This window comes from Trifolium pratense, linkage group LG3, assembly GCF_020283565.1.
Source record: "Trifolium pratense cultivar HEN17-A07 linkage group LG3, ARS_RC_1.1, whole genome shotgun sequence".
Classification (NCBI taxonomy): domain Eukaryota; kingdom Viridiplantae; phylum Streptophyta; class Magnoliopsida; order Fabales; family Fabaceae; genus Trifolium; species Trifolium pratense.
The window spans coordinates 46,952,295-46,976,392 of record NC_060061.1 but is presented as its reverse complement, the minus strand read 5'-3'; the positions used below and the strand labels follow the sequence as shown (position 1 = coordinate 46,976,392).

At 33.4% G+C, this 24,098-nt stretch overlaps 2 protein-coding genes across 8 annotated transcripts; both read left to right on the top strand.

Annotated features, from left to right (window-relative positions):
- The first annotated feature begins 4,571 nt into the window (after positions 1 to 4,571).
- LOC123917200 (serine/threonine-protein phosphatase 5) lies at positions 4,572 to 14,465 on the top strand. Of its 2 annotated transcripts, XM_045968866.1 has the most exons (14): positions 4,577 to 4,719; positions 5,719 to 5,868; positions 6,104 to 6,273; positions 6,369 to 6,440; positions 8,471 to 8,621; positions 10,287 to 10,460; positions 11,227 to 11,335; positions 11,432 to 11,549; positions 12,356 to 12,503; positions 12,742 to 12,990; positions 13,089 to 13,214; positions 13,289 to 13,389; positions 13,546 to 13,620; positions 14,046 to 14,465. In XM_045968866.1, exons 2-14 carry the CDS (start codon positions 5,799 to 5,801, stop codon positions 14,103 to 14,105), a joined length of 1,623 nt encoding a protein of 540 aa, XP_045824822.1. In that variant the 5' UTR covers positions 4,577 to 4,719; positions 5,719 to 5,798; the 3' UTR covers positions 14,106 to 14,465. The 2 variants fall into 2 exon arrangements, with proteins under 2 accessions (XP_045824823.1, XP_045824822.1); XM_045968867.1 differs by lacking the exon at positions 10,287 to 10,460 and having other exon boundaries at positions 4,572 to 4,719.
- A 1,447-nt stretch (positions 14,466 to 15,912) lies between these two features.
- Positions 15,913 to 22,276, top strand: LOC123917199 (protein MAIN-LIKE 2-like). Of its 6 annotated transcripts, none has more exons than XM_045968863.1 (7): positions 15,913 to 16,068; positions 18,393 to 18,559; positions 19,313 to 19,429; positions 19,552 to 20,199; positions 20,468 to 20,635; positions 20,737 to 21,126; positions 21,224 to 22,276. In XM_045968863.1, the coding sequence occupies exons 3-7, from the start codon at positions 19,322 to 19,324 to the stop codon at positions 22,160 to 22,162; spliced, it is 2,253 nt and encodes a 750-aa protein (XP_045824819.1). In that variant the 5' UTR covers positions 15,913 to 16,068; positions 18,393 to 18,559; positions 19,313 to 19,321; the 3' UTR covers positions 22,163 to 22,276. The 6 variants fall into 6 exon arrangements, with proteins under 6 accessions (XP_045824819.1, XP_045824820.1, XP_045824821.1 ...); XM_045968864.1 differs by having other exon boundaries at positions 15,919 to 16,068; positions 19,555 to 20,199; XM_045968862.1 differs by having other exon boundaries at positions 15,932 to 16,068; positions 19,555 to 20,199; positions 21,203 to 22,276.
- Positions 22,277 to 24,098: the final 1,822 nt, after the last annotated feature.

Genomic DNA, 24,098 nt, shown 5'->3' with positions numbered 1-24,098 from the left:
ACAGAATAGTACGGGACATATAACTGAGTTATAGGATAATTTTTTGTATTGTACTCTATTTGATGATCAGTGCACAAGACAATTTATTGTACCTTATTTGATATGTCAAGTACTGGACAAAATAATATAAAATTTACTGTAATGCCTTTTTTGATGTAAAATGATTATTTTTGTATTGTAGCTTTTTTTACTATCTTCCATCATCTCCTCCATTTGGTTCGGTTTTTTTTCAAAATAAGTTAAAATCAAAATTAAAAATAATTACCTATTTGTGAGATTGAAGATAAGAATTGAATAAATTAGAAGAGTGAGGATGGCATTTGTCTCTATTTGACCAAGATAACTCATTATTCCCTTTGCAACATTTTTCTTAACATACACTTCATGTTCAATGATGCATTTTACAAACCCAATTTTATTGAAAGCTTGTCAATTCTTTTGTTTCAGGCTCTTGGGGCTTGTTTCAAGCCATACAATGCCTTTTTAAGCTTGTACACTTTGAACTCTTCTCCTTTCACTTCATAATCAGGTGGCTGTGCAACATATACTTCCTTTTTAAAGTGAAAGTACATTCTCTTCGTAAAAAAATTATCTGTACATTTTTCATATCTTTGAAATTGTTTCCATTTGACATATATATGTTCCATTGAACTGTTTTGAGAAAAGGTATTTTGAGATATGGAGTTTGAAATTTGATATTGTACATTTCTTTTGTTGGAAAAAATGTACTACAATAATAGAGTTTTTAGATCTAGAAACTGATGATTTTTTGCTGGAAAAAATCTATTACTACTAGTTTCAACAATGGAGTACTTTTTCTGATCTAGAATCTAACAATCATATCTATGGAGGATGAGTGGTGGTGGTGGTGGTGAGAGATAATGAGAGAGAAAAATCTGGTGTTGAGAGAAAAAGGATAAACATGGAAGAGGAGTGCTAGCAACACACTCCAATAACAAACACACTCTAACACACTCTCTTCTATTGGTTAAAATTTATATGGGTCCCATAAAAATTATATGGGTCCACATTTTTTTATGTGACCCATGTGAATTTCAATCAATAAAAGAGAATGTGTTGGAGTGTATTTGTTAAAGAGTGTGTTGCAAGCATTATTCAAACATGGAAATGGAAGAGAAAAAACAAAGAATGAAAATTAAAAAAGGAGTCCAAAACGTTTCTTGATAAAGATCAGATATGACCTGCAAGTGAACGAACAGGTTTGCATAAAAAGCGAAGGAAGACATCGAGAAAACCTAAGGATAAAAGTGTATTTTTATTTCATTTGTCCGCTGGACAAAAAGTTGTCCCCCACTTTAGTGAGTAACAAAAAAGTGAGTAGTTGTCCTATCCTCAGTGATTTTTTTTTGTGCTATCCTTTTTTTTTTTAAAATCAAATGTTAAACAACTATTTTTATTTTGTGCTGCCTCTTATTAATATTGAAAGTCTTGTGCCAAAGTAGAAGAAGAACGGTCATAGTGGAAATTTAATGTTGGAAATTAACATAGCAACCACGTTTACTAATACTATCCTTAATTTGTGGAGATTAAAAAATTAAAAAAATGAAAGCAATTGGGCGGCATGTTTAGGTGGCAAAGTGCATTCTCCCGTAATATTGTGTTTGGCCTAACTTTTTTTCAATTTGTAAGTTACTTTTACCTTAAAGTTAAAAAATACCACTTTAAAGTTAAAGTAAATTTTTTTTGGATTTTATAAAAAAAAAACATAAAAGCTACTTTAAAGATATTCATAAAGTATAATATTATTAAATATTTTGTTTAGTTCGGTAGCGTAGAGGCTAAATTTACACATTATAAATATGAAGAAATGAGGAATTCAGAGTTCGAACTTCGATCTCTTTTATAATATTTTTAATAGTTATCAACTGAGTTACTCTTAAAAAAAATATTAATAATTATTTTGTAACATTTAACTTCTTTTTTTTCTTTTTTATATTTATCCATTACTATAACATTAGAATAGATATAAAAAACATTAGATCAAATAAAAATTGTAATTGTAATGATAAAGTAAGATATCATTAGCTAATGGCTATGGCGTTTCCAAAATTCCAACATGCAAAATACTAGTAAAATGAAAATATAAAATGGATGCTGCTGGGTTTCGAAGGAGAAACCAATAAAAAAGGAGGCGAAGTACAATTAAGTGATATATGTAGCTTTTTGTTTAGGCTCGTTATCCATTGTTTTCTTCACTCAAAAAAATTCTTATTTTTAAAAAGAATTTATGATAATTTGTGTTTGACCGGACTTCTCATTAAAATTAGAAATAACTCATAAAAAAACTAGGTAAATCTTTTATATTATAAGCTTGTATACACAAGCAAACTCTAAACCTTAATTTGTTTTCTCTGTTTTCCCTCCATTTTATCTTGCAATTTTCATTAAAAAATAATACAATTTTATCTTGACTAGGATTCGAACCCGCAACCCTTCAATGCAAGCCAATATTTCCAACCATTATGGCAAGAATACCAATTGTGATTAAAATTATGTGCAATAATTGATAAGCACCATCAATTTTAAAAGTATATCATATCAAAATTATTGTTGACTATATTATTCATCACGAAATATTTTTATGTCTTTCCTGATCAATGATTTTTTTTCTACCGGATCATAAATTTAGAGAATAATTATCATGTGAAATTTGGAAAGTTATTATCACGTGTAATTTGGAAAGTTATTATCAAACTCAATTCTACTAAATCAATTTTTTTTGCAATACAACCAAACACAATCATAGTCATGTCACTAATCACATTCATTATTTTGTTTTTAATATTGCAGATTTAATATTAACCGATGATCAATTGATATAATATGCACTAGCAGACCACTTGTGATTTAAATTATGTCCACAAAGTGTTAAGCTCCATCAACTTTCATAGGAAAGATTTTATACGACAATTAAGCACCATCAATTTTCATTGCACAATTTAAACAATTTAAAAACCGATAATCTCTTATATTATAAGCTTGCTAACATAAGCTAACCCTAAACCAATTTTTTCCCCCTCATTTTCTCTTTCTTTTTATTGCAGCTTTATATTAAAAATATACAGATTTGTCATCGAACCTGCATCTCTTACTTACAATAAAACCTTTCAACCGCTAAAACATGTGCTTCAATTATGAAAGAATTTAGGAATCCTAATATGTTAACCCTGTTTTTCAATAAATTTGAACGGCGGAATTAATCACAATTTTTATTTATTTATGGATGTCTACTTAAGTTTATGTTCTTGATTACGTCTTTAATTTTTTTTTTAACCTTTAATTATCATCAATTTTTTAACCTTTAGTTATCAGCAATTTTTTTTAATAAGTAAACAAAACGATGGGGTTCAAAAATTATTTAAAAAATATATAAAATATAAAATAAGCACATAAACAAATATAGAATAATTAGTCCATGAAATTCCCTATACTACTCTTATTGAAAATGCTCTTAGAATTTTTGTATTTTATTTTTTATTGTTACATATTATACCTAATTAGACTCATGCACCGCATGGGTCAAAGTTCTAGTGATACAAAAGGATATATCAATAAATCTACATGGAATCGTAAATCTCTTATATAAACTTATCCAACAAAAAATGAGGTGTGCCTGATAAGCTTAATCTTATCCAAAAGCTTAATCTACATGGAATCGTCGTCTTCAACCACCTAAATAAGAAAAGCTTAATCTTATCCAACAAAAGATGAGGTGTGCCTGATGAGCTGTTGAACAAACGATGATTTCTCTCTTTCCATATCACCCAAACACAAGTAAGTCAAACAAAAGATGGTCATTACTTTTAATCAAACTCTTGTATACTTTCACATTTTTAAAATATTTTTTGTATCTATGTCTATAATATTATAAGAACATCTTTTATAAAATTTAGAATTTTTTAACGTAAGAATATAAGATGAATTATTTATGAATTTTTTATGTGAAAAAACAAAAAAAAATCATATTTAATTTATCTATATGTATACTATATATAATACTATATATAAAGAGGATACAAATATTTTTGTTGTGGACTTTTCATAATAGCAACAATACCCTAGACTTTTTTTTAGCAGCAGTTTTTTGAGCAGCAAAAATCTGTTATTAACAAACTTACCATAACATAAAAATGTACTCCTTATGGTCCGATATATAAGAAACACTTTAAAAAAAAAATCGGTTCTTTTTATAAGAAACACTCTTTAAACTTATTCTTTATTAAACAAATAATTCCTTTTATACCTTTATTAAATTGTATAAAATGTAATTTATTCCAATGTTATGCATTAATTACATAAACACATTTTCAAAGTTAGTTTTAGAATAACACATAACATTTTAAAATTTTTAATAAAAAAAATAAGTCTCATTGATCTGTGTGATTTTTTCAATGTATTCTTATACATAGGACCGAAGAAAGTATTTTTTATTTTTTAACATAAATTTACATAATAGACACATACCAGCGCGAAACGTGTCCTGTCCGACCGCTAGTAAATTTTTTTTTTAAACTTTCACTAAATATACATATACTAAAACTCTGGACCCCGAACTAAATAAACCAGCTGTGAAAAAAAAAACTCTTGACCAAAAAAAAACATTGGAAAGTGGAAGTTGAGGAAGAAGTGATTGTTATTAGGGTGTCACTCACAAAATCCTCTCACTATTCCACCAGCCTCCAGCGCCCCCCCACGCCGGTGAATCTCTCTCTCTCTCTCTCTCTCTAAGTTCAATTGAAGCATGCTTAGATCTTCTTCTTTACACTCTGGTGTTTGTCTTCAACTACCTTCTTAGGCTTCGAATTACCTTCTCCCCCATTAATTACAATCTTCAATAATATAATCAATTATTCATTTTTTGTATGTGTTGTTTTGTTCTCATGTTTTTCCTTTATAACTTATCTCACTTTATGTTTATTTTAACGTTATTGACAATATAAAGGACAGTGTTTGGTTCCTTTTTAGTTATGCCCATGTTTGTTTTCGTAGCTGAAATATAAATTTAAGGATACCCTTTTATCAAGTTTTGATTTTTTTTGCATAGAATCTCGTGTTTGGAGATTTTTTTTGTTGGGTTTTGTGTGTTTTTAAAGCCCTTTTTATGTAGTTGTTTTTGGAGGTTAATTGTTTTGGTAAATAAGCTCCGAGAATGTTGGGTTTGAAGTGGTGAATGAATATATGTTGTTGTTGTTGACCATGATTGTGAGAGTAATGTGATTATATTGATTAGGTTTTAGGTGATTGTATTAGGAGACAGAAAGATCATGTGGGTTGACCCTATGAAACACTGACACGGACACCAAACATGGTACGTCTGTTGACATGTTGATAGCGGTAATAATTTAAGAAAATAGATGTATTTGAATACAATTAATGTGTTGGTGTCGTGTCGGTGTTACGTAGGTCGACCCATCTGTTATTGTTTTGACTTATGAGTGATGATGAATTAAGGAGGCTTATATTAGTTATGATAAATTACTAATTAAAATATTGTGTTTTAATATAAGTATTGTATGCATTTTTTCCATCTGTTTTTCTAGCTGTATCAATCTTCGCAACACTATTTTTATTTTTTTATTTTTTGTGTTTGGTGATTTCAAGCATGCAATGTAAAGTAGAGGCTTGTAATTTCTGATATAGATTCTTTGCTGTGCTGGTTACTATTATACTTTTATTAATGTTTCTGTTTTGTTGTAGCTGGTTTATTATTCTGAGGAAAAGATTGAGTCTGTTATGTTCTGAATTTCATCACTATATACAACAAAACTTCAACTAGAATGGCAACTGAAGAGCATAATGTCGCAAAGGCCGAGGAATTTAAAGTCCTTGCTAACGAAGCATTCAAAGGTAATTAAAAATCAGACTGTTTATTTTTTTAATGATATGATGATTCATTCACTTGCTTTAACATCACAGTTATTTTTGTGGCAAACTAAATTTTAGCAGAATCATTAAATCTGACTCAATTTGACGAGAACACTTCCATACTTCATTGTCGGTTACCGCATAATTAGAGAAAATATCATGTGATTCATACTTTTATTTGCCAAAATTTGCTGATCTTGTGAATTCCTTTTTTCAGATCGGAAATTTTCCCATGCTATTGATCTATATACACAAGCAATTGAGCTAAACGGTCAAAGTGCAGTTTACTTTGCTAATCGTGCCTTTGCCCATCTTCGGCTTGAGGAATATGGTAGTGCAATACTAGATGCTACAAAGGCTATCGAAGTTGATCCTAGATATTCAAAGGTTCTCCAATTCCTAAAACTTTAGACAGTCTCCTCTGTATTTAGTAATCTTTAATAATAACATTTGTTCTAACCAATTATGCTTTGTTGTTATAGGGTTATTACAGGCGAGGTGCTGCTCATCTTGGGCTGGGAAAATTCAAGGAAGCACTGAAAGATTTTCAGCAGGTAACTATATCTAATTATAAATAACTGTTGTCCTAACAAGGTTGGAATAAGGAGCATGGTTTGGAAATATCAAAATAACATGTTTGTATTAGTAATCAGTTGCAATGCATTATTGGAGAACATTGATAGATCAGTATTCATTGCCCTTTCATTAGGTATATAAATAATAGTAATACCAACGAGAATCTTGGAGAATGTAAAATCAGTTTCTCTAAAGTAAATTGTTTGGTATATTTTGTAAAACATTGTTAAGTTTCGTATTTTAGAGAAACTAACAATAAAGATATTTGTCAAAAATATAAAAATAAAGATAGGAACTTATGTGACGAGAAATAGGTGTTATTCATTGAATATATGCTCAGTAGTATTTCGTGATCTGATATCAGTCCAAAAAAGGGTTACAGCTACGGTTAAAGAAGGAAAAGAAAGGACAACGAAAAAAGAGAAAGATTGCAGGCAATATTTTCAATAATATCAAGAGGGTGTGGCTGTGATCGATATATAAAATACAAGAAGGGAGGTTGCAAACCCTCAAAGATTTGCATTCTATCTATCATCATGGGATTCTAATAAAAGACAGGTTCCTATACTCTGGTATTAGAGCTCTTATCTTGGAGATGCTGGTATTGCATCTTGAAAATGATTACACCGTTTATTGGTTGGAAAGGAGGCTTATTGATGGATTATCGCTGAAATCAATATTTTTAGGCCATCAAAGTACTTCAGGAGGAGAAACAATCATAGGTTGTGACTGCGCTGAGAGGGGGAGGTCTCAAATGTTGGTTTTTTGGGGAGTGATCAGCCAAAGTGCACCATGATGGACTTTTGAGAAAGCATTGCTCAAGCGGTTTCAGCTGGAATTTGATCTACAAATTCCAATTGAGGTGCAACATGAGGACTTCTAGGTGTAGGCATGAGGTGTTACTGTTAATGTGATTGTACCGCTGTTTCAATTGCTACCTACCAACCATTGAAGGTAGTGCAAAGCCTAGACATGGGATTGTAGTTCGCATGATTTAAGTTCCGAGGCTCTCTCCACCTATTGGACTAGTCTTTTGGGTTGGGCTCTCCTCATCGGCTTAAGTCCTAACATAAACAATGAACAATGGGCCCGGTGGAAGTTTCGTCGAGCAGTGCAAGAGAGTGATCCAACTTATCATCTTGAGGACAAGGAGAAACTTCAGGGATGGGGAGGGGGAGTATTGTTAGGAAAAATTGCCATGTTAGTTGTAAGTTACTCATTACATTGGTTAGTCTTAGAATTGAGAGTTGGGCCTAACTCCACCCTACAAAACCGGCTTGTAAGGTGAGGATTGCCCTCACTTATAAACGCACGTTCAGGCCATCTCGCTACTTGATCATTTTTATTTAAGATTGTGATCTCCTTATTGTCAACTTGGGCATAACAGTGGTGCTGAGTGATAAAGCATTAAGTTGATGGAATTTGTTAATTTTTATTTAAACGTTTTCACCTGAAAGTCATCTGCTCACTGACGCGGAGAGTTCTTTGACCTTCATCGCTTTGACACATTCTTGAAATTTCTGTATTATTGGTACCTTATTTAGAATATCTTTTAAGCCAAACTCTACTCTAGGTTTTTTACTTCAAAATAGCATTGATTACCTCACTTTTTCTTATTGTTTAGTAATATCCCACTTAGGGTCTATTATCGCAAGTGCAGGCCAAAGGAATCGGGCATGTAGTATCACGAAATAACAAGTGGGAAAGGAGGGAGATAGTTACAGGTAGAGGGAAGTGGAAATAATTCTGTAAGAGTTAGTTACAGAGAGAGGGTAGCGGAAATAATTCCTGTTTATAAGGAATAGTGAGTTGTAACAGAAGGTTATACAAACTTGTAATTGAGTTCGTTGGAGCCAATATTGATTCTGGCTTGGGAATTCGTTCCTTACTTTTCTGTTATTTCTATTTCTTTATATCAAATAATACAGATCCCTCTTTGACAGAGATTTCTTATATGACAATCTGACAACATGTTTGATATGATATGCTAATACTTTATATTGACCAGGTCAAGAAAATGTGTCCAAATGACCCTGATGCAACAAAGAAGTTGAAGGAATGTGAAAAAGCGGTTATGAAACTGAAATTTGAAGAAGCAATTTCTGTACCAGGATCTGTAAAGCGTCCAATAGCTGAATCCATTGATTTCCGTTCAATAGGTACTATTTTGAATATGTTTCTTATCCCAATATCCTTATTTTATCATATTTTTGTCTACGCCTCCCGTCCTTTGTGAGCAAATTTTGTCGATGCTGTGGTTTATTATCTCACGATGCAGTCATGCTATTCATAACTTTTTGTTTATTTTTTATCAATGTGTATATAAAACATACTAATGCAGCTTCATTATTGTAAACTTCAAATAGCATGCCCTTAGAGGAGTAACTCTAGATTTTGTATTGTTTGAAAGTTTGGTACTAGGTTTCCAGTTATGCATATCTTTTGACCTCGAGTTAGTGTTGTTTCATATATAGATACATGTTTTCCAGGATCCTGATATCTTTGATGTGAAAAATTAAGTAATGTTTATTGTTAATAAAGTTATGGATGTGACTTTCGGTTTTTTATTAGAATATTTGGCTGTTCTCCTTATTTATTTATGTTGCTGATGTGATTGTAATTTCCTTCTTTGAACACTTTCATTTTCACGGGAAGTTAAATTGAGTAAGATGTCAAGTAATTTATAGCTTTAAGTCATTTGCATTCCGTTAGGCAAATTTGAATAGGCTACAGGTATTGTTTCTTCGAGTACGTAGTAGTGATGATAATAGTCTGGGTAGTGATGATAACAGACTATTTTGCTATGAATTTGTGGATTTGAGTTGCAACTTACCGAGTTCTTGGCTGCATATGTAAATCCATGTCGGTTTTGTTTTCAACCTTAATTAGAAAGACATGAAATGTAAAGTTGATGGAGAAGGAAGGAAGGGAAAAGTGGAGGAATATGATCTCAGTGTGAAAAAAATGAATATTAAAACATTAAGTCATTGCAACCATCCGCTGCTTAAAACTTTGTTCTATAATCAAAGCTTTATTCTATAACCAAAGTAACCATCACATAGAAAACTTTGCTTGGTGTGAAATATTTTATCTTTGTTTTGTATTTATTGCTTGAAAGGTTGAGGGTGGTTAGTCATACACATTGATATGACCGATATCTTTAAAATAAGTATCAGTGTATGACCTCATCTACTATGAGATCTTCCTTTTTCATATTGATTTCTATCATTGACAATCTATCTTTGTTTGGTTTGAGAAACAATGCATGTTTTCATTTCTTGATTTCACTAATAATTACAATTTGCCACATAGATTTCACATATGTTGATTATTAGCCAAGGTTCAAACTAATGCATGCAATAATCTACTGATACTTTTATACTTGGTTAACTATAGGTACATTATTGATTGAATTAACTTCATACTTGGTTTATCAATATGTGAACTAAAATGGAAAATTCTTACCAACAAAATGGATAATTATTGCTTCTTATTATGCTTCAACTTCAGACTTCTGCCTTGTGTTTCTTTCTCCCGCTTCCTTTTAATTGTTATTTTAGATTTTAGAAGGCAGAAAAATAAAATAAATGAATAATTAAAAGGATATTTATCAGTAGTTGAGTCTTTTTATCGTCTCTTTGTTGATGCATAGGGTTTTTTCCCTACAAGTCAATAGCAGTCCTCTCATGTTCCATACCTTAATCATCAATTTTTTCCCCTCACAAACCTTTCCATTAGTACTAGAGATTAGAGACATTTTATGCATGTTGGTTTTTAGATGTTTGCATACTTCACTATAAATTATCGCTCTTGTATCATTATAGGAAAGGGTCGCAATTCTTCGGTGCCAACCGAAGTTGCCATAGCAGCAGTGACAGTAGCAGTTATGGCAGTGGTGGTCATGTTTGGCAGGACATCAAAGACCATAGTAGTAGCTACAATTGTGGTTGTTTTGCTGTTGGTCCTTGTGGCGTTTTGGTGGAGTGGCTCCAATACTGGTACATTTAGGAGTCCTTTACAAAACCTAGGTCTAAGCTTATTGAACAAGACCTAAAACCAATTAATCATAGGATGGTTGATCCTAATTCAGTTGAGAATTTTGATACAAATCAAGTGGAATCATTATCGATAATGCATTAGGAAATAAACTGTTTTGTTATGCAACACCATTATTTTTTTTAGATCACGTTCATCACACTGTTCTGCCTAAGAAATGAAAGGTCTTCTTGTGTCTCTTAGGTATTAGTTCATTTGAATGTGTTTATTTCCCTTCTTGGTTCTTCTGAGACTAATATAGGATCATGCTTTTTGGCATTGTTGTTGTGTTTCTTATTTTGGTTTGTTTTCTAAAGTAATAAGGATACTGGATGCTATGTACTTTTCAGTTCACTTGTATGAATATTTTTCTATCTTTCTGAAAATATGTATTTTCAGCTGCTTGCAACCTTGTTTGGATATTCCTGTGATGTGAATTTGCTACGTGGATTTGCATCTAAAAAGTATGACTCCGTATTTGGAAGATTGTTAAGTGTGCATTTTATAAATGTATTCTAATTTGGTAGGGATTAAAATTGTTATTTCTCTGCTCTTCATCCCCTTTGAAATTGGATTGATAATTCCTGGACCATTAATCATTCCTGTTATCCTTGATATTCATGACTGATTTTGTCCATTATTATTATAAAGCTAATTTCGTGTTAGGGTAGTAGCATTTGATTTCACTCACAGACATGGAATTTTTTTGGTGTTTGATTTCAATAATAGATGTCGAGCCACAGTATTCAGGAGCAAGAATAGAAGGGGATGTTATTACTTTGGATTTTGTAAAGCAAATGATGGATGATTTCAAGAAACAGAAGTGCTTGCATAAACGGTATTGAAGGAAGAATTTTTGTTATATATCTGTTTGTAATTTCTTGTAGTGTGATTATCGAAATGTATTCACATTTTTCCTGGTTCTTGGTTTCAGGTACGCATTCCAGATTGTGTTGCAAACCAAAGAGATGTTGCAAGCTTTGCCTTCTCTTGTCGACATAACCGTTCCTCATGGAAAACATTTTACTGTTTGTGGTGATGTGCATGGTCAGGTAATTGGGTTATTATATTCTTGGAATTGTTAAGAGTAACTTTTTTAATCTAAGCACTACTGACGTTGCTAGGTAACCTTTTTTATTTTATTTTATGGGTCTGGCTAATGAGTGCCCCCGGGGCACTCTTTAAGCATTTTAAATTTTTATACTTTTTTTAACGAAAATGTGTGAAGTTAATGCATTGGAAATTGAAATGTTCAACATTTTTATTAAATAATTTCTTTAAATAGAATGCTTAAGAGTGCCCCAGGGGCACTCATTAGCATTTTTCTTTTTTTATTTTATGTCAATCGCGTATCACAGGAAATAGTGATTTGTTCGAATTCTGATATGCTGCAGTGCTATAGCGTATTGTAGAGCAATACTGATTTGTTCAAATTCCACTACACTGGTTTTCTCAGCATTTTTCATTTTTCTAAACATTATTCATAAAATGAGTTTCTCTGACCATTATGAGGAAGGACCAGAGAGTTATTTTTTGTGCCACATTTGTACGAAGGATATAAATGCTATGTTGAATTTAAGACCATTTATTATTATTATTATTATTATTATTATTATTTTGTACTGATGAAAAGTGAATATGTTATTAGATGTTTAAAAGCAAAAATAAAATCGTCCTTTTAATGTTTGACAAAGAAATCTTTTAAAAGAATGGCATTATCTTTCGTGTGAGGTTGCTGCGAGAATCTGTCCTTTAAAATTCTGGAATCTATGTTTCTCGCCTGGCTTTTATGATTTATTTTGTTCTTTTTCTCTTTAATTCTTGACCCTTACAATTTTATTTTTCATAACTCCTGCAGTTTTATGATCTTTTGAATATTTTTGAGCTCAATGGGCTTCCTTCAGAAGAAAATCCGTATCTATTTAATGGCGACTTTGTGGATAGAGGATCGTTTTCTTTGGAAGTCATCCTCACTTTGTTTGCATTTAAGTGCATGTCTCCATCTGGTAAACCTTAGCTCTTAATCATTATATTTTTTTGATACATAATGAATTTATTTAATTTATTATCTCTTAATCACCTGTTAGATACCTTTTTTTTTTTTTTGCTTTTTCAAGTGAATTGTATATTTGATAATGCTTTTTGTGTGATTGGATTTTGCAATAAATATTTATATACTCCTTTTTCCACTTCGCTCATTTAGCTGGGATGTCATAACTTGTTTTGTTGCTATATTATTTTCAGCCATATATCTAGCTAGAGGAAATCATGAGAGCAAGAGCATGAACAAGATATATGGTTTTGAGGGTGAGGTGCGCTCAAAGTTGAATGAAACATTTGTCGAACTATTTGCGGAAGTGTTCTGCTGTTTACCTTTGGCTCATGTGATAAATGATAAAGTTTTCATAGTCCATGGAGGTCTTTTTAGTGTTGATGGTGTCAAACTCTCTGAAATCCGATCAATTAATCGGTTTTGTGAGCCTCCGGAGGAAGGTAAGACACATCATTATTTTTTTCTTGCTCTTCATCATAATCCTTAATCCCTCTTTTTATTGTAGTTTTGTTTATGTATCTATGTTTGGTATGTGTAGGGTTGATGTGCGAGTTGTTATGGAGTGATCCACAACCTCTCCCTGGAAGAGGCCCAAGCAAGCGTGGTGTAGGCCTTTCTTTCGGTGGGGATGTTACAAAAAGGTTCTTGAAGGATAATAATTTAGGTATGTTTTTCATTGGTCTCTGCTATTTACTTTTTTATTTCATCGGTGACTTAACTTGAATTATCATTTTACAGATTTAGTTGTGCGATCTCATGAAGTAAAGGACGAGGGTTATGAGATTGAACATGACGGTAAACTCATAACTGTATTTTCTGCTCCAAATTACTGTGATCAGGTAAAACTCATATCCATTCTTGTATAATTTTATGGCATATGCTCGAAAATTATTGCGAGTTGTGACCATTTCACACGCTTCTAAGTTGATATATTTAAGTAATCACTTATCCTCGTATGAAGTATATATATGCTGATTTTTCATTGTTTTCTGTAGATGGGTAACAAAGGAGCCTTTATTCGATTTGAAGCGCCTGATTTGAAACCTAATATTATTACATTCGCAGCAGTGGTTAGTATCTTCCCTATTTCGAAGCCTGCCATATTATATCATTCAATGTCATTATAAAAAATGAAAAAGGAAAAGAAACAGTGTTGTCAAATATCGGCCATGGTGGTACTGGTACCGTAGAGAATTGCTGTGGCCGATTTTGACAACTGCCATATGGCCTTTTTTATGAATCGTAGCAGCGCCATGGCGTTTTATGGCAGATATGGCAGCTTAAAATGTTGGATTTTTATTTTATTTTTGCCATAGTCTGCCATCCGTAATCGATAACGCTGAAAATAATGAACAAAAGTATATTATTCTTCATTTTATGCAATAATCATTATGTAGCATTGTCATTATATTATACATATCTTCATTCAATTTGTGACGTTATATGCTGTTGACATACTTTCTTATTGGTTTGGTTTACTTTGTCGACTTTGCAGCCACACCCTGATGTTAAGCCAATGGCTTATGCAAACAACTTCCTCAGGATGTTCTCATAATCAATATATTAGCTGACTCGAATTTTAGAACTGCCAATGGGTGGTGCTACCTTGCAATGTCTAAGGTGCAACATTTTGGATGGTGGCTGGAGAAGATTTGGTACATGTTGATCACTGTTGTTTTGTATAATATTTTTGGATTACATTTTATTGATATTCATTTTTCCCTCCCCAAATGATGCCACTTTCTTTATTACTTTTTTTTTTGGTCTCTTTTGGTAAACAAGTGTAAGGAAACTTGCATCTTCATTGGCTTCATTAGACATGCAGTGATTAAGGTTTTACTTGAAACTGGTTGCATGAATTGCATAGGTAGATTTAACCTTTTACTTATCTGAGTTTGAGTTTATTTTTACTGTACTTGCATCTCTTTTTCTAATTTTTGTGTTAGAATGCGTTTGGAAGAGTTTGCTTACATTATTACAACTTATTTTGAGGACCTGGATTCTATGCGGTCACATATCAGTGACTGCATCTAGTCAGCAAGTTTAAGACCGTTCGATCAAGATCGAACGATCGTGGTTTCATAAACAAAATTTAAAATGAAACAAATTAAAGATTGTCTTTAAATAGGAATTGTTTGATATTAATTAGAAGATCCTGATTGGACGATGCAGTCGGCTGCACTTAATCCGGATTCGATTTCTTACATTACAACTTATTTGGATTTATCTTATTATTACATAAACACTTGTAGGAGAACGGGTAAAAGTAGCTTACAACATGTCTATGAGTTGATTTCAGAAAAACTTTGTTGTGAACAATAATTGAACCATTTTTCTTCTTTTAATTATAGAAATAAATCTTCCTTAGTCAACACATTTCTTTAGAAAATTCGATTATTCATCTCCTTTTAAATTAGCCAACAACAAACCATCCAAACCAAATTAAAAATTTGCAAACATTTTTACCAAACATATATTTTTTCGAAGTTTGAGAGCATGGAGAAAAGAGACCAAAGATACTCCCACTTAACTCTACATCATACCAAATAGCACAAAAAAATTGATATAAAAAAACAATTGCTTAGCACTTTCAATTTTTCTGCACCCTCCCAAGTATGTCATCGAGTCTGCATTAATGATACCACATCAATTGTCAGCAACAGGTTATAAAACAAGTGATATACAAAGATTAAAGCTTTAATTAATATGTATCAACTTGTTCCAAAATAATCCTTGGTCAACCACGGAATCCGCCTGAATCAGATGAGTCAGCCAATAATACACCCTATTATCCGAATAACCGTTAGTAGGATCCAGATTCCACTGCCAACGATCAGTCACATTAACCTGTAAAATAATATTAACAAGCAAAAATCATCACTCTCCACCAACCAACCCCCAACCTAACCACTTAATCGCAGCCACCGTCACCTCTTTATTAACAGACAACAAAAATAACACATTCACTCATAACTAACCGAATCACACGACTCCCATTTTTTATCAATAAAAATGTGTTAAAAAATGAAAATAGCATGTTTTAAACTATATTACTATATCATTCCCTAAAATACTGTTTGGATGAAATTTTTTCCACCCCCAATACAACTTTCAAAAACACTTGTGCCAAAATATAAAACATTTAGGCTTGTGTCTAAGAAAGAATACCTCTCCACATAAACATTCATATTCAACTTCTAACATGTCTCAAATAGAGTTATCTCCGCCGAACAAAAGAGAACCTACGAAAAATAGATTTTTATCGTCGTTGAAATAAAACAATATTTTCAACAAGCCCAAAATCTTTCAAGGTTTGTTGGGCCATTATATAATCCCATAGATACAGCCCATTGTTTTTTTCTTTTTCTGAAATCTCAGAAACTCAAAAAAAAAAAAAGGCTGTATTGAGGTTTCAGAGATACCTTTTAGCGTTTGTTTTGCCCTCAATCACCTGTTGTGCTAAAACCAAATCAAAGCGACGACGGTGGAAGTCGTATCGTCTTTCTCATCCATTCACAGTAACCCATCTCTCTCTCTCTCTCTCTCTCTCTCTCTCTCTCTCTCTCTCTGTCTCTCTCTCTCATAAATTTTCTTTCTTTCAAGTTTTTATATTTATTTTTAATTAATTCAAAACACAATGCAATTTCAAACTCAACAAAGCCATGCAAAGATCTCTTCTCAGTTCTCACCATTTTCTTGTGCCTTTCCTCTCTTCTTATGTTGTGACCCAATTTCTTCACTTCTGTCAGAATTTTTTTGATGCCCATTTAGACCCTTTTGTTTAATTTGATTAAATTTTGCATCTTTTTTAATTGGGTTGTTGTTTTTTTTTGGTATATATTTTTTGTGTTTTTAGTGTTGAAATGCAATTCTGGTTAACGGTTTTTTTTTTTTTTTTTTTTTTTGCATTTTAATGATCCTGTTGATGCTGATTGTTGAAGTATTATGGGAGTTAGTTTCATGAAATGGGAATTGTTGTTAGTTATGTATATAGTTGTTGAGTTTGAGTCTTGAAGGTGTGTGTACATACACTGGTGTGTTTGGATGTACTTTAATTTTATTTTTTTTTGCCTTTTGTGGAAGTTGAGGTTTATGGACTAATTGCAATGTTTGGTTTTGAAGATTGAAAATGAAATGTTTTGATAATGAAATGAAGATTGGAATATGATAAAAAGATAATGTTGAAATTCTGGTTTAGCAGTTAGGTAATGTTAGGGAGTATGATTTAGGGTTCGTGTTAAGTTCAATTCAAGGATGGAACAGTCTGATGGGATTTAAAAAACTGTTTTTTGATATATAAATGAGCTTTCAATTGCGCGGGCTATCGCGGTACAGCTGTTTGTTGCCTTTGCCGCGTAATGCTTAATGAGAAATGAACTTGGTTTATTATTGGCCTTTTTTTTCTTTTCAATTTGAATTTTAATGTTTAGCTACATCAAGACTTCGATGCTTAAAATTGTTTGTTTTCTTCACTTATTTTGCTTAAAACCTGAGTTTTTTTTATTGTTATTGATCAATATTTCATGAATTGAGTATTAAAAGAAGTTGAGAATATCGGTAATCAGAGGCAGATCTTGGTAGGGGCGGGTGGGTGCCGTGCCATCCATCGACTACTGACTATTTTATATATATACTAGTAGGCGCGGTTTTACATATAGCCTGTGTCTGTCGCAGTGGCAAGTGAAATTTTTTGGGACATGGAAGTCTCTAGTTCGAGTCTTTCTGCTACCAGTTTTCATATTTTTTTAATTTTATTCAAAAAATGGCCTTGCCAGGACTCAAGCCCACGCCTAGAAGTAAAATTCAAACAAAAACGACCACTGCACCAATTAACAATTTGCTGCATATATTTGAAACTGTTTTCAATATATTCTATGGTTTTTTTGCACCCATAACAAAATCACGCAAGATCTGCCTGGCGGTAATCCTGGCATGCTATATGCTACTATAGTGGTTTTTTGATTGATAAATGTGCCTTTGTGGTGCTTTCCGTGGTTTAAGTAGAAGTAAAATGCATCTAATTTGTTTAATTCTTGGTATAGATAGTTTAGATGTTTTTTCATGGATATAGTTTTATTAGGGGAGGGTGTGGTAGGTGAACGTCAAAGCCATATAAAAATCTGCCATATTGTGCCGCCATAAAAATCTGCCCGATATTTGACCACTCTGGTAGCGGCTATCTTGCCCTCTTTAGTGGCCAAAATTGTGGTTGGTAGCGGTCGCTTAATGCTTTATATTATATTAGGATGTTTTAGGTATTTCCTTCTTATATAGGAGAATATAAGTTGAGTTGACTTTTAATGATTTTTACTTCAAGCCTTTAAATGCTTTTACTTGTTTATGTTTGGCTTTTTTGGATGTTTACTTGTATGTTTTGTTTATGATCTTTAACCTTATATTATAATTTATTAACATTTCATGACTTTATAGTCTTAATTATTTAATATGTATAAAAAAGATTCCAAACAGTTGTCATCCCGGGTATTGGAATCGACCGCTACACATCACTATTTGGGTATTATAACTACGCTTACCACTCACCATTCATCAATGATGTTTAAAACGTGAACATCTCCGTACTACTTACTTTCCTGCTATTAAGTTGTTAACTTCAACAATTATTAGATGCAAGGCCAGAAGTTGGCGTTTACCATCTTCTGAATTTTCCCAATAAGATTTTCTTATCTTGATTTCTACTTATTACTCTGTCAATACCAACATGCATTAGACATGTTTAACCAAATACTATTAAATTTGATAATTATCTCTTTCACGTTTTTTTTTTTATCAACTGCATGAATTTTGTGTTTCCTCATATTCTTTACTGGCAATTTTCGTTCAGATTGCTGTTCACACAAGGAAAACAGAATCACACAAGGAGAATAGATTCTTGTAATCAATGAAGTATGAGTAGATGGCAGTCAAAGTCGAGGATTGTCAATTACTTCCATACGATTACAGGAAGGATCCGTCCCTAAAATCTGCATTATAAATCGTTCAATTTTCCTGGTAAAGAAAGTTCATTTTAAACTTTGTATAGATTAGTTGTCAAGATATGTGAGCAATAGAAAATAATAAACCGACTGATTATGGTGTTCGTTGATGGTTTGAAAGATACAGACGTCTATCAAATTGTACTTTCGGAAATCCTTTAATTTATTCCAATTCTACTAGTATTTAGTTTGCTCCATAAATTTCAACATATGATATGTATTCCTCAGGTTACTTAAGGGTCAATTAATTAGCAATTAAGAATCTGTAGGCTTTTTTCCATTTGATGTATTGGCAATTTTTCTTTCCTTCTTTAGTCTTTTGTTCTTTTAAGAGTTTGTGATATCCTTGTACATTGCATCCTCCCTTTCTTTTTGATAAATTTCTTTTACAAAACAAGAAAAAATTTCAAGCTTCTGTTTTTCATTTGAAGCCCGTTTACTTCTTGCATTTCCTGTTATCATTTTCACTTCAACTAATACACATCATAGCATATTAATCAACTGTTTTCCTCACCATTTTCTTTTATGTTTTTTGGAAACATAGATAACATTTTAGGAAGTTTTGAAAATGCAAAAACATAGTTTCATTGTTTATGAAAATACATTCTTCCTAGCTTGCCTCATATCGTTTTTCTATCACAATTATTCACTACAAGATTTTTCTATCTTCTCTTAGCAATTTAAAGTGAACCCAAATTTTAGATAATTAAAAAAACAAAAAATGTTACTAAAAAGTAAACAGACCCTTAATTTTCTTCTTGTATTTTAGTTGTCAATAATGGAAGTGGGAGCAGCGGACCCTTACACAACTAATCCAGGACCAATTGATGGTTCAGTTCTATATGATCAAGACAAGCATGTATCAAATGCAGTTTGGGAAGGACAGGTGGATTTTGCTAACTGCCAATACTTTCGGTTTCACTATTTATTTCATCTTTGTTTCTGACTTTCTGTAAATTCTTGTCATAGCTTGATTATTGATTGTTTCTTCTTGATACATTACATTAGCAGGAGCGCGGTGCCCTCAGATGTCATGAACACACTTCAAAACTTGATCAGTGGACACTTAAGCCTAAACAGATTGAATTGGTAGAGAAAGCTGGATTCGGATACTTACGGTCAATTCCAGCTATTAGTCTAGACAATCCGCTTATATCTGCTCTAGTTGAAAGGTGGAGAAGAGAAACAAACACTTTTCACTTGAATGTCGGTGAAATGACGGTAACCCTTAAAGATGTCGCACTATTGATTGGGCTCGCAATTGATGGGGAACCTGTAATAGGTCTTACGTATACCTCATGCATTTCTGTTTGTGAAAAGTATCTCGGCAGAGCACCCGAATCAGGTTACACAAGTGGTGGGATGGTGAAACTAAGTTGGTTGAAAGAGTACTTTTCTCGATGTCCTGATGATGCTCCAATGGAAGTGATAGAGCAACATACTCGTGCTTATCTTCTTTATCTCGTAGGTAGCACCATATTCTCCACCACTACAGGGAATAAGGTCCCTGTAATGTATTTGCCATTGTTTGAGAATTTTGTTCGATGTGGGCAATATGCATGGGGTGCAGCGGCATTGTCATTCTTGTATAGATCACTGGGAAATGCCTCGCTAAAAACTCAAAGCACCATTAGTGGCTGTTTAACGCTCCTGCAGGTTGTTGTTCCTTTCTTTTTAAGTCTCGCACCATTATTCTTTTCTTTCAAACTGAAGTTTTTCTTTATTTAAGTACTGATTTAACCTGTGTAACACTGACACTTCAAGTTGAAGGTGTGTCTGGTGTCGGACATCAACACATCAAACATGTAGTTACATTCAATAACTTCCATTTTTCTCAAATTAATGTGTCTACGTGTCAATATTGCGTCAGGTGTCTGTGCATGTGTCATTGCTTCATAGAGTTTAACTGATTATGCATTTGCAGTGTTGGAGTTACTTTCACCTAAATATTGGACGGCCAAAGCTCAATCTCGATATGATGCATGATCGGTTTCCCTTTGTGCTTAGATGGAAAGGAAAACTAAGTGGCCCAAATGCAAATCGCGATTTAGTGTTTTATCGGAAGGCTTTGGATTCCCTAAAGCCATGTGATGTAAGTCTTTTTTTCATTTGTAAGTTTAATGTTGGTGTGGTGATGATATTCTTTATATTTTTTAAGATATAGAATCCGGTTTTACTAGTATAAATCTACAGGTGGAATGGCTCCCCTACCGAAACATGGACAGTATGGTAATTCCAGATCATATCAAAAGCACTTTAATTCTTGGGAGGTCAAAGACAATGTTAATATGCTTTGACAAGGCAGAAAGACATCTTCCGGATCGATGCTTAAGGCAATATGGCATGCTTCAATCAATTCCTGATGATGTGGAGCGATGGGAGAGGAAGAGTAGAGGAGTTGATAGTGGGGTTGATTTGTCGGGGAAAATGGAATCAGAGCTTACTGAATGGATGGACCGTCAGCTCCACATTGTTGATGGTGATGAGGGTGTTGATGAAAGCGAGTACATGGATTGGTATATGAGAATTACCCGCAGGTTCATAGGGAGGCCTATTTCACTGTCATCCGAGTTTCAGAGAACGGTAAGCATATGTTTAATGAGTTTAGTATTTTTTATCTGGTAGTAATTATCGAGTAAGTTTGAAATGCTTTTTATAGAAAATAAACAAATGCTTGCAGAATGCTGGTCTGAGGGATATTGCACACATAGCGGATACTTTTTCAACAAAAGGGTTAGATCCGCAACAAATCGAATCAATATCTCGGATAAGATACATTGCACATGAATGTTTGAGAGACCAAATCAGTGGTCCGGCAATATTAACAGCCACACCTCAAGCTGAACATGGAAAAAGGGTAAGAGGAAAAGAAAGGGTTAGAAGAAAAGGTGGGGCGGGTAAACGATTGCGGAAGGAAGATGCAGTTCTATATAATGCCATTAGTGAGGATGAACAACCTCAGTTCTATGGCAATGCTATCGAGGTTGGACAATTGCATCTAAGTCATATGGATAGAGAGATGGATCATCATGCACAATTATGTACTGTGGAAAGTGCAGTTAATTCTGTCCATATGATTCATGCAGACGCCGTTGCTGATAATATGCACCTCTGCGACACACACCTTGGGGTGGATCAATCTGAGCTAGGGTATGAAGATGATGAAAACGACGACGATGTCGCTGTCGAGTTTAACCATGAAGATCTAAAGCAAGAGGCTGATGAAGAAATAAAGGAAGAGCTTAACCATATCACTGGTGAGGAAAATATTGAGGAGCTGCATGTAGCCAATGAGATTCATCATCAAGATCGACGGCCGTGTGATCATATCATGATAGATGATTCACAGTTTTGTGATGTAAGTCACGACATCAACAACACGACACTTTCAGATGATGTGGATGAAATCAATCACACACATTTCGGTGACGTTGACGAGGTCGATCCACTAGAAATCAATCCAACTGAAGAAGATTTTGTCAATTCTCAACTTTCTCATGTTAATGATGAAAGTGAACCATCAGCATCTGTTATGGCAGGAATAGAAGTGTCTCAACATCCTTCTATTGAAACTCATGATGATATTTCACAGAAAGGTGATTGTAGTGTTGCTGTATAGAATGCATAGCTTACATTATTTGTAGAGAAGTAAAATGCAAAAAAATTTAGGCAGACTTAATTTTATGAGAGGTGATATTATATACCATGTATAATTATTTATATTCATTTTTTATGCCTAACTTGCATTTTTTTTACATTACCGTGTAGTGGATCATTAGTAACAATCATTGCATATATTAAAATTGAAATTGTTTATTGAAATATTAATATTTGTAATGTTTGTTACCAGTGGCGGAACTAGAAAAAATATCGTGGGTGGGCCGAAAAATAGTCAATCTATTTTCAAATTGAATTTTTTGCTCTTCTATTTTCACATGTTACTATTTTGGTACCAACAAACTATATTTTTACTCTAAAAATTGTGATTTTTGGCTATAAAGGTGATTTATTGTCTCCAACATTGAATCTAAAGATGAAATATCAAATTTGAGACCAAAATTCACAATTTTTTCCCATTAAAATTCGCTAATTTTACAGCAAAAAAGTAATAAAAAAATATTTAGATAGGACTAAAATTGCAACAAATGTGAAAATATGGGACTTTAAAATTTTAATATTAATTAAACATATTTTTTATGTCATTTCATATTTATATACGCTAGTTCAACTGCTAATTTTATCTATTATTCTAAATTCAATTAATTATGAACTAACATTTACACTAATACTTGAACTAATATGTGTACCGAATTACTTATAGTCATCAATAATATACTCTAAATTAATTTTTATATTAATATTTGTACATATATATACCGGGTGACATAAAATCATTAATAATATATTTAAATTAATACCCTACATATAAAAAAAATTATTTTTTGGGCGTGGGGGTGGGCCGCGGCCCACCCCTACCCCTAGGTCCGCTGCTGACCATATGACTGGTGAGGAAAATATTGAGGAGCTGCATTGTAGCTCTTCGAATTGAGTTTTGGGTCTAACTCAACCCTACAAAACCGGTTTGTAAGGTGAGGATTGCCTCTACTTTATAAACACACATTCAGGCCATTTCGCAACCGACGTGACACTTCTTAATACCCCCGCTCGCGCCCAGCGCGATGGGCTTGGGGCGCGGATATGAATGGTGGATGGCCCGATCAGAATTTTGATAGCAGGCGGCCCAACGGATCGTGGAGGAGGCTCTGATACCATCTAAGAGCAGCCAATGAGATTCATCAAGATCGAAAGCCTTGTGATCTGATTACGTATCGTCACACTCTCATAATCCATGCTTATTTGAGGAACATTAGACTTATTTTAGAGTTTTTAAGCAATAAATCAAGAGAAAATCAACTCGGAAGCAAGGTTACTTGATATACAAGAAAGCAGGAAAATATGCAGGAAAAGTCACAGTTTAACTACGCTGGGGGCGTGGTCCATCACGCGCCGCGTGATGATGATCACAGAGAGCCCAAAATCTTACTCTGATCACGAGCGGCGTGAAGCCTCTCACGCGCGGCATGAAGTCTCTCACGCGCGGCGTGGAACTTTGATCAAGAAAAGAGTGGCCTCTGACTAGTGACCACGCACGGCGTGGGAAGGCTCACGCGCGGCGTGAGGGATGAAGTTGAACTACGCCGGGGGCGTGGGAAGTTACACGCGCGGCGTAGGATGCAGAGAAGCAACCACGCGCGGCGTGATGGATCTGACGCCCGGCGTGGTTGCAATTCCTATATATGAAAACTGGATTTTTCTGCACCTGGTTGGAATTTTTATGCAGTTCATCCTATATTCTGAGATTTTGAGCAAGAACGAAGGCCTGATCCTGGAACAAAGGGGATAGCTTCAGCACCTTCAACACAATGGAATCAAGAACCATGGAGTTGAAGATCGGAGCTAATCGAAGCACTATGAGGAGCTTATTTCCTCATAGAGGTAGGATCTAGGATAGCTTAGGATGTAGTTTTCTTTGTAATCTTGCTATTCATATGAAT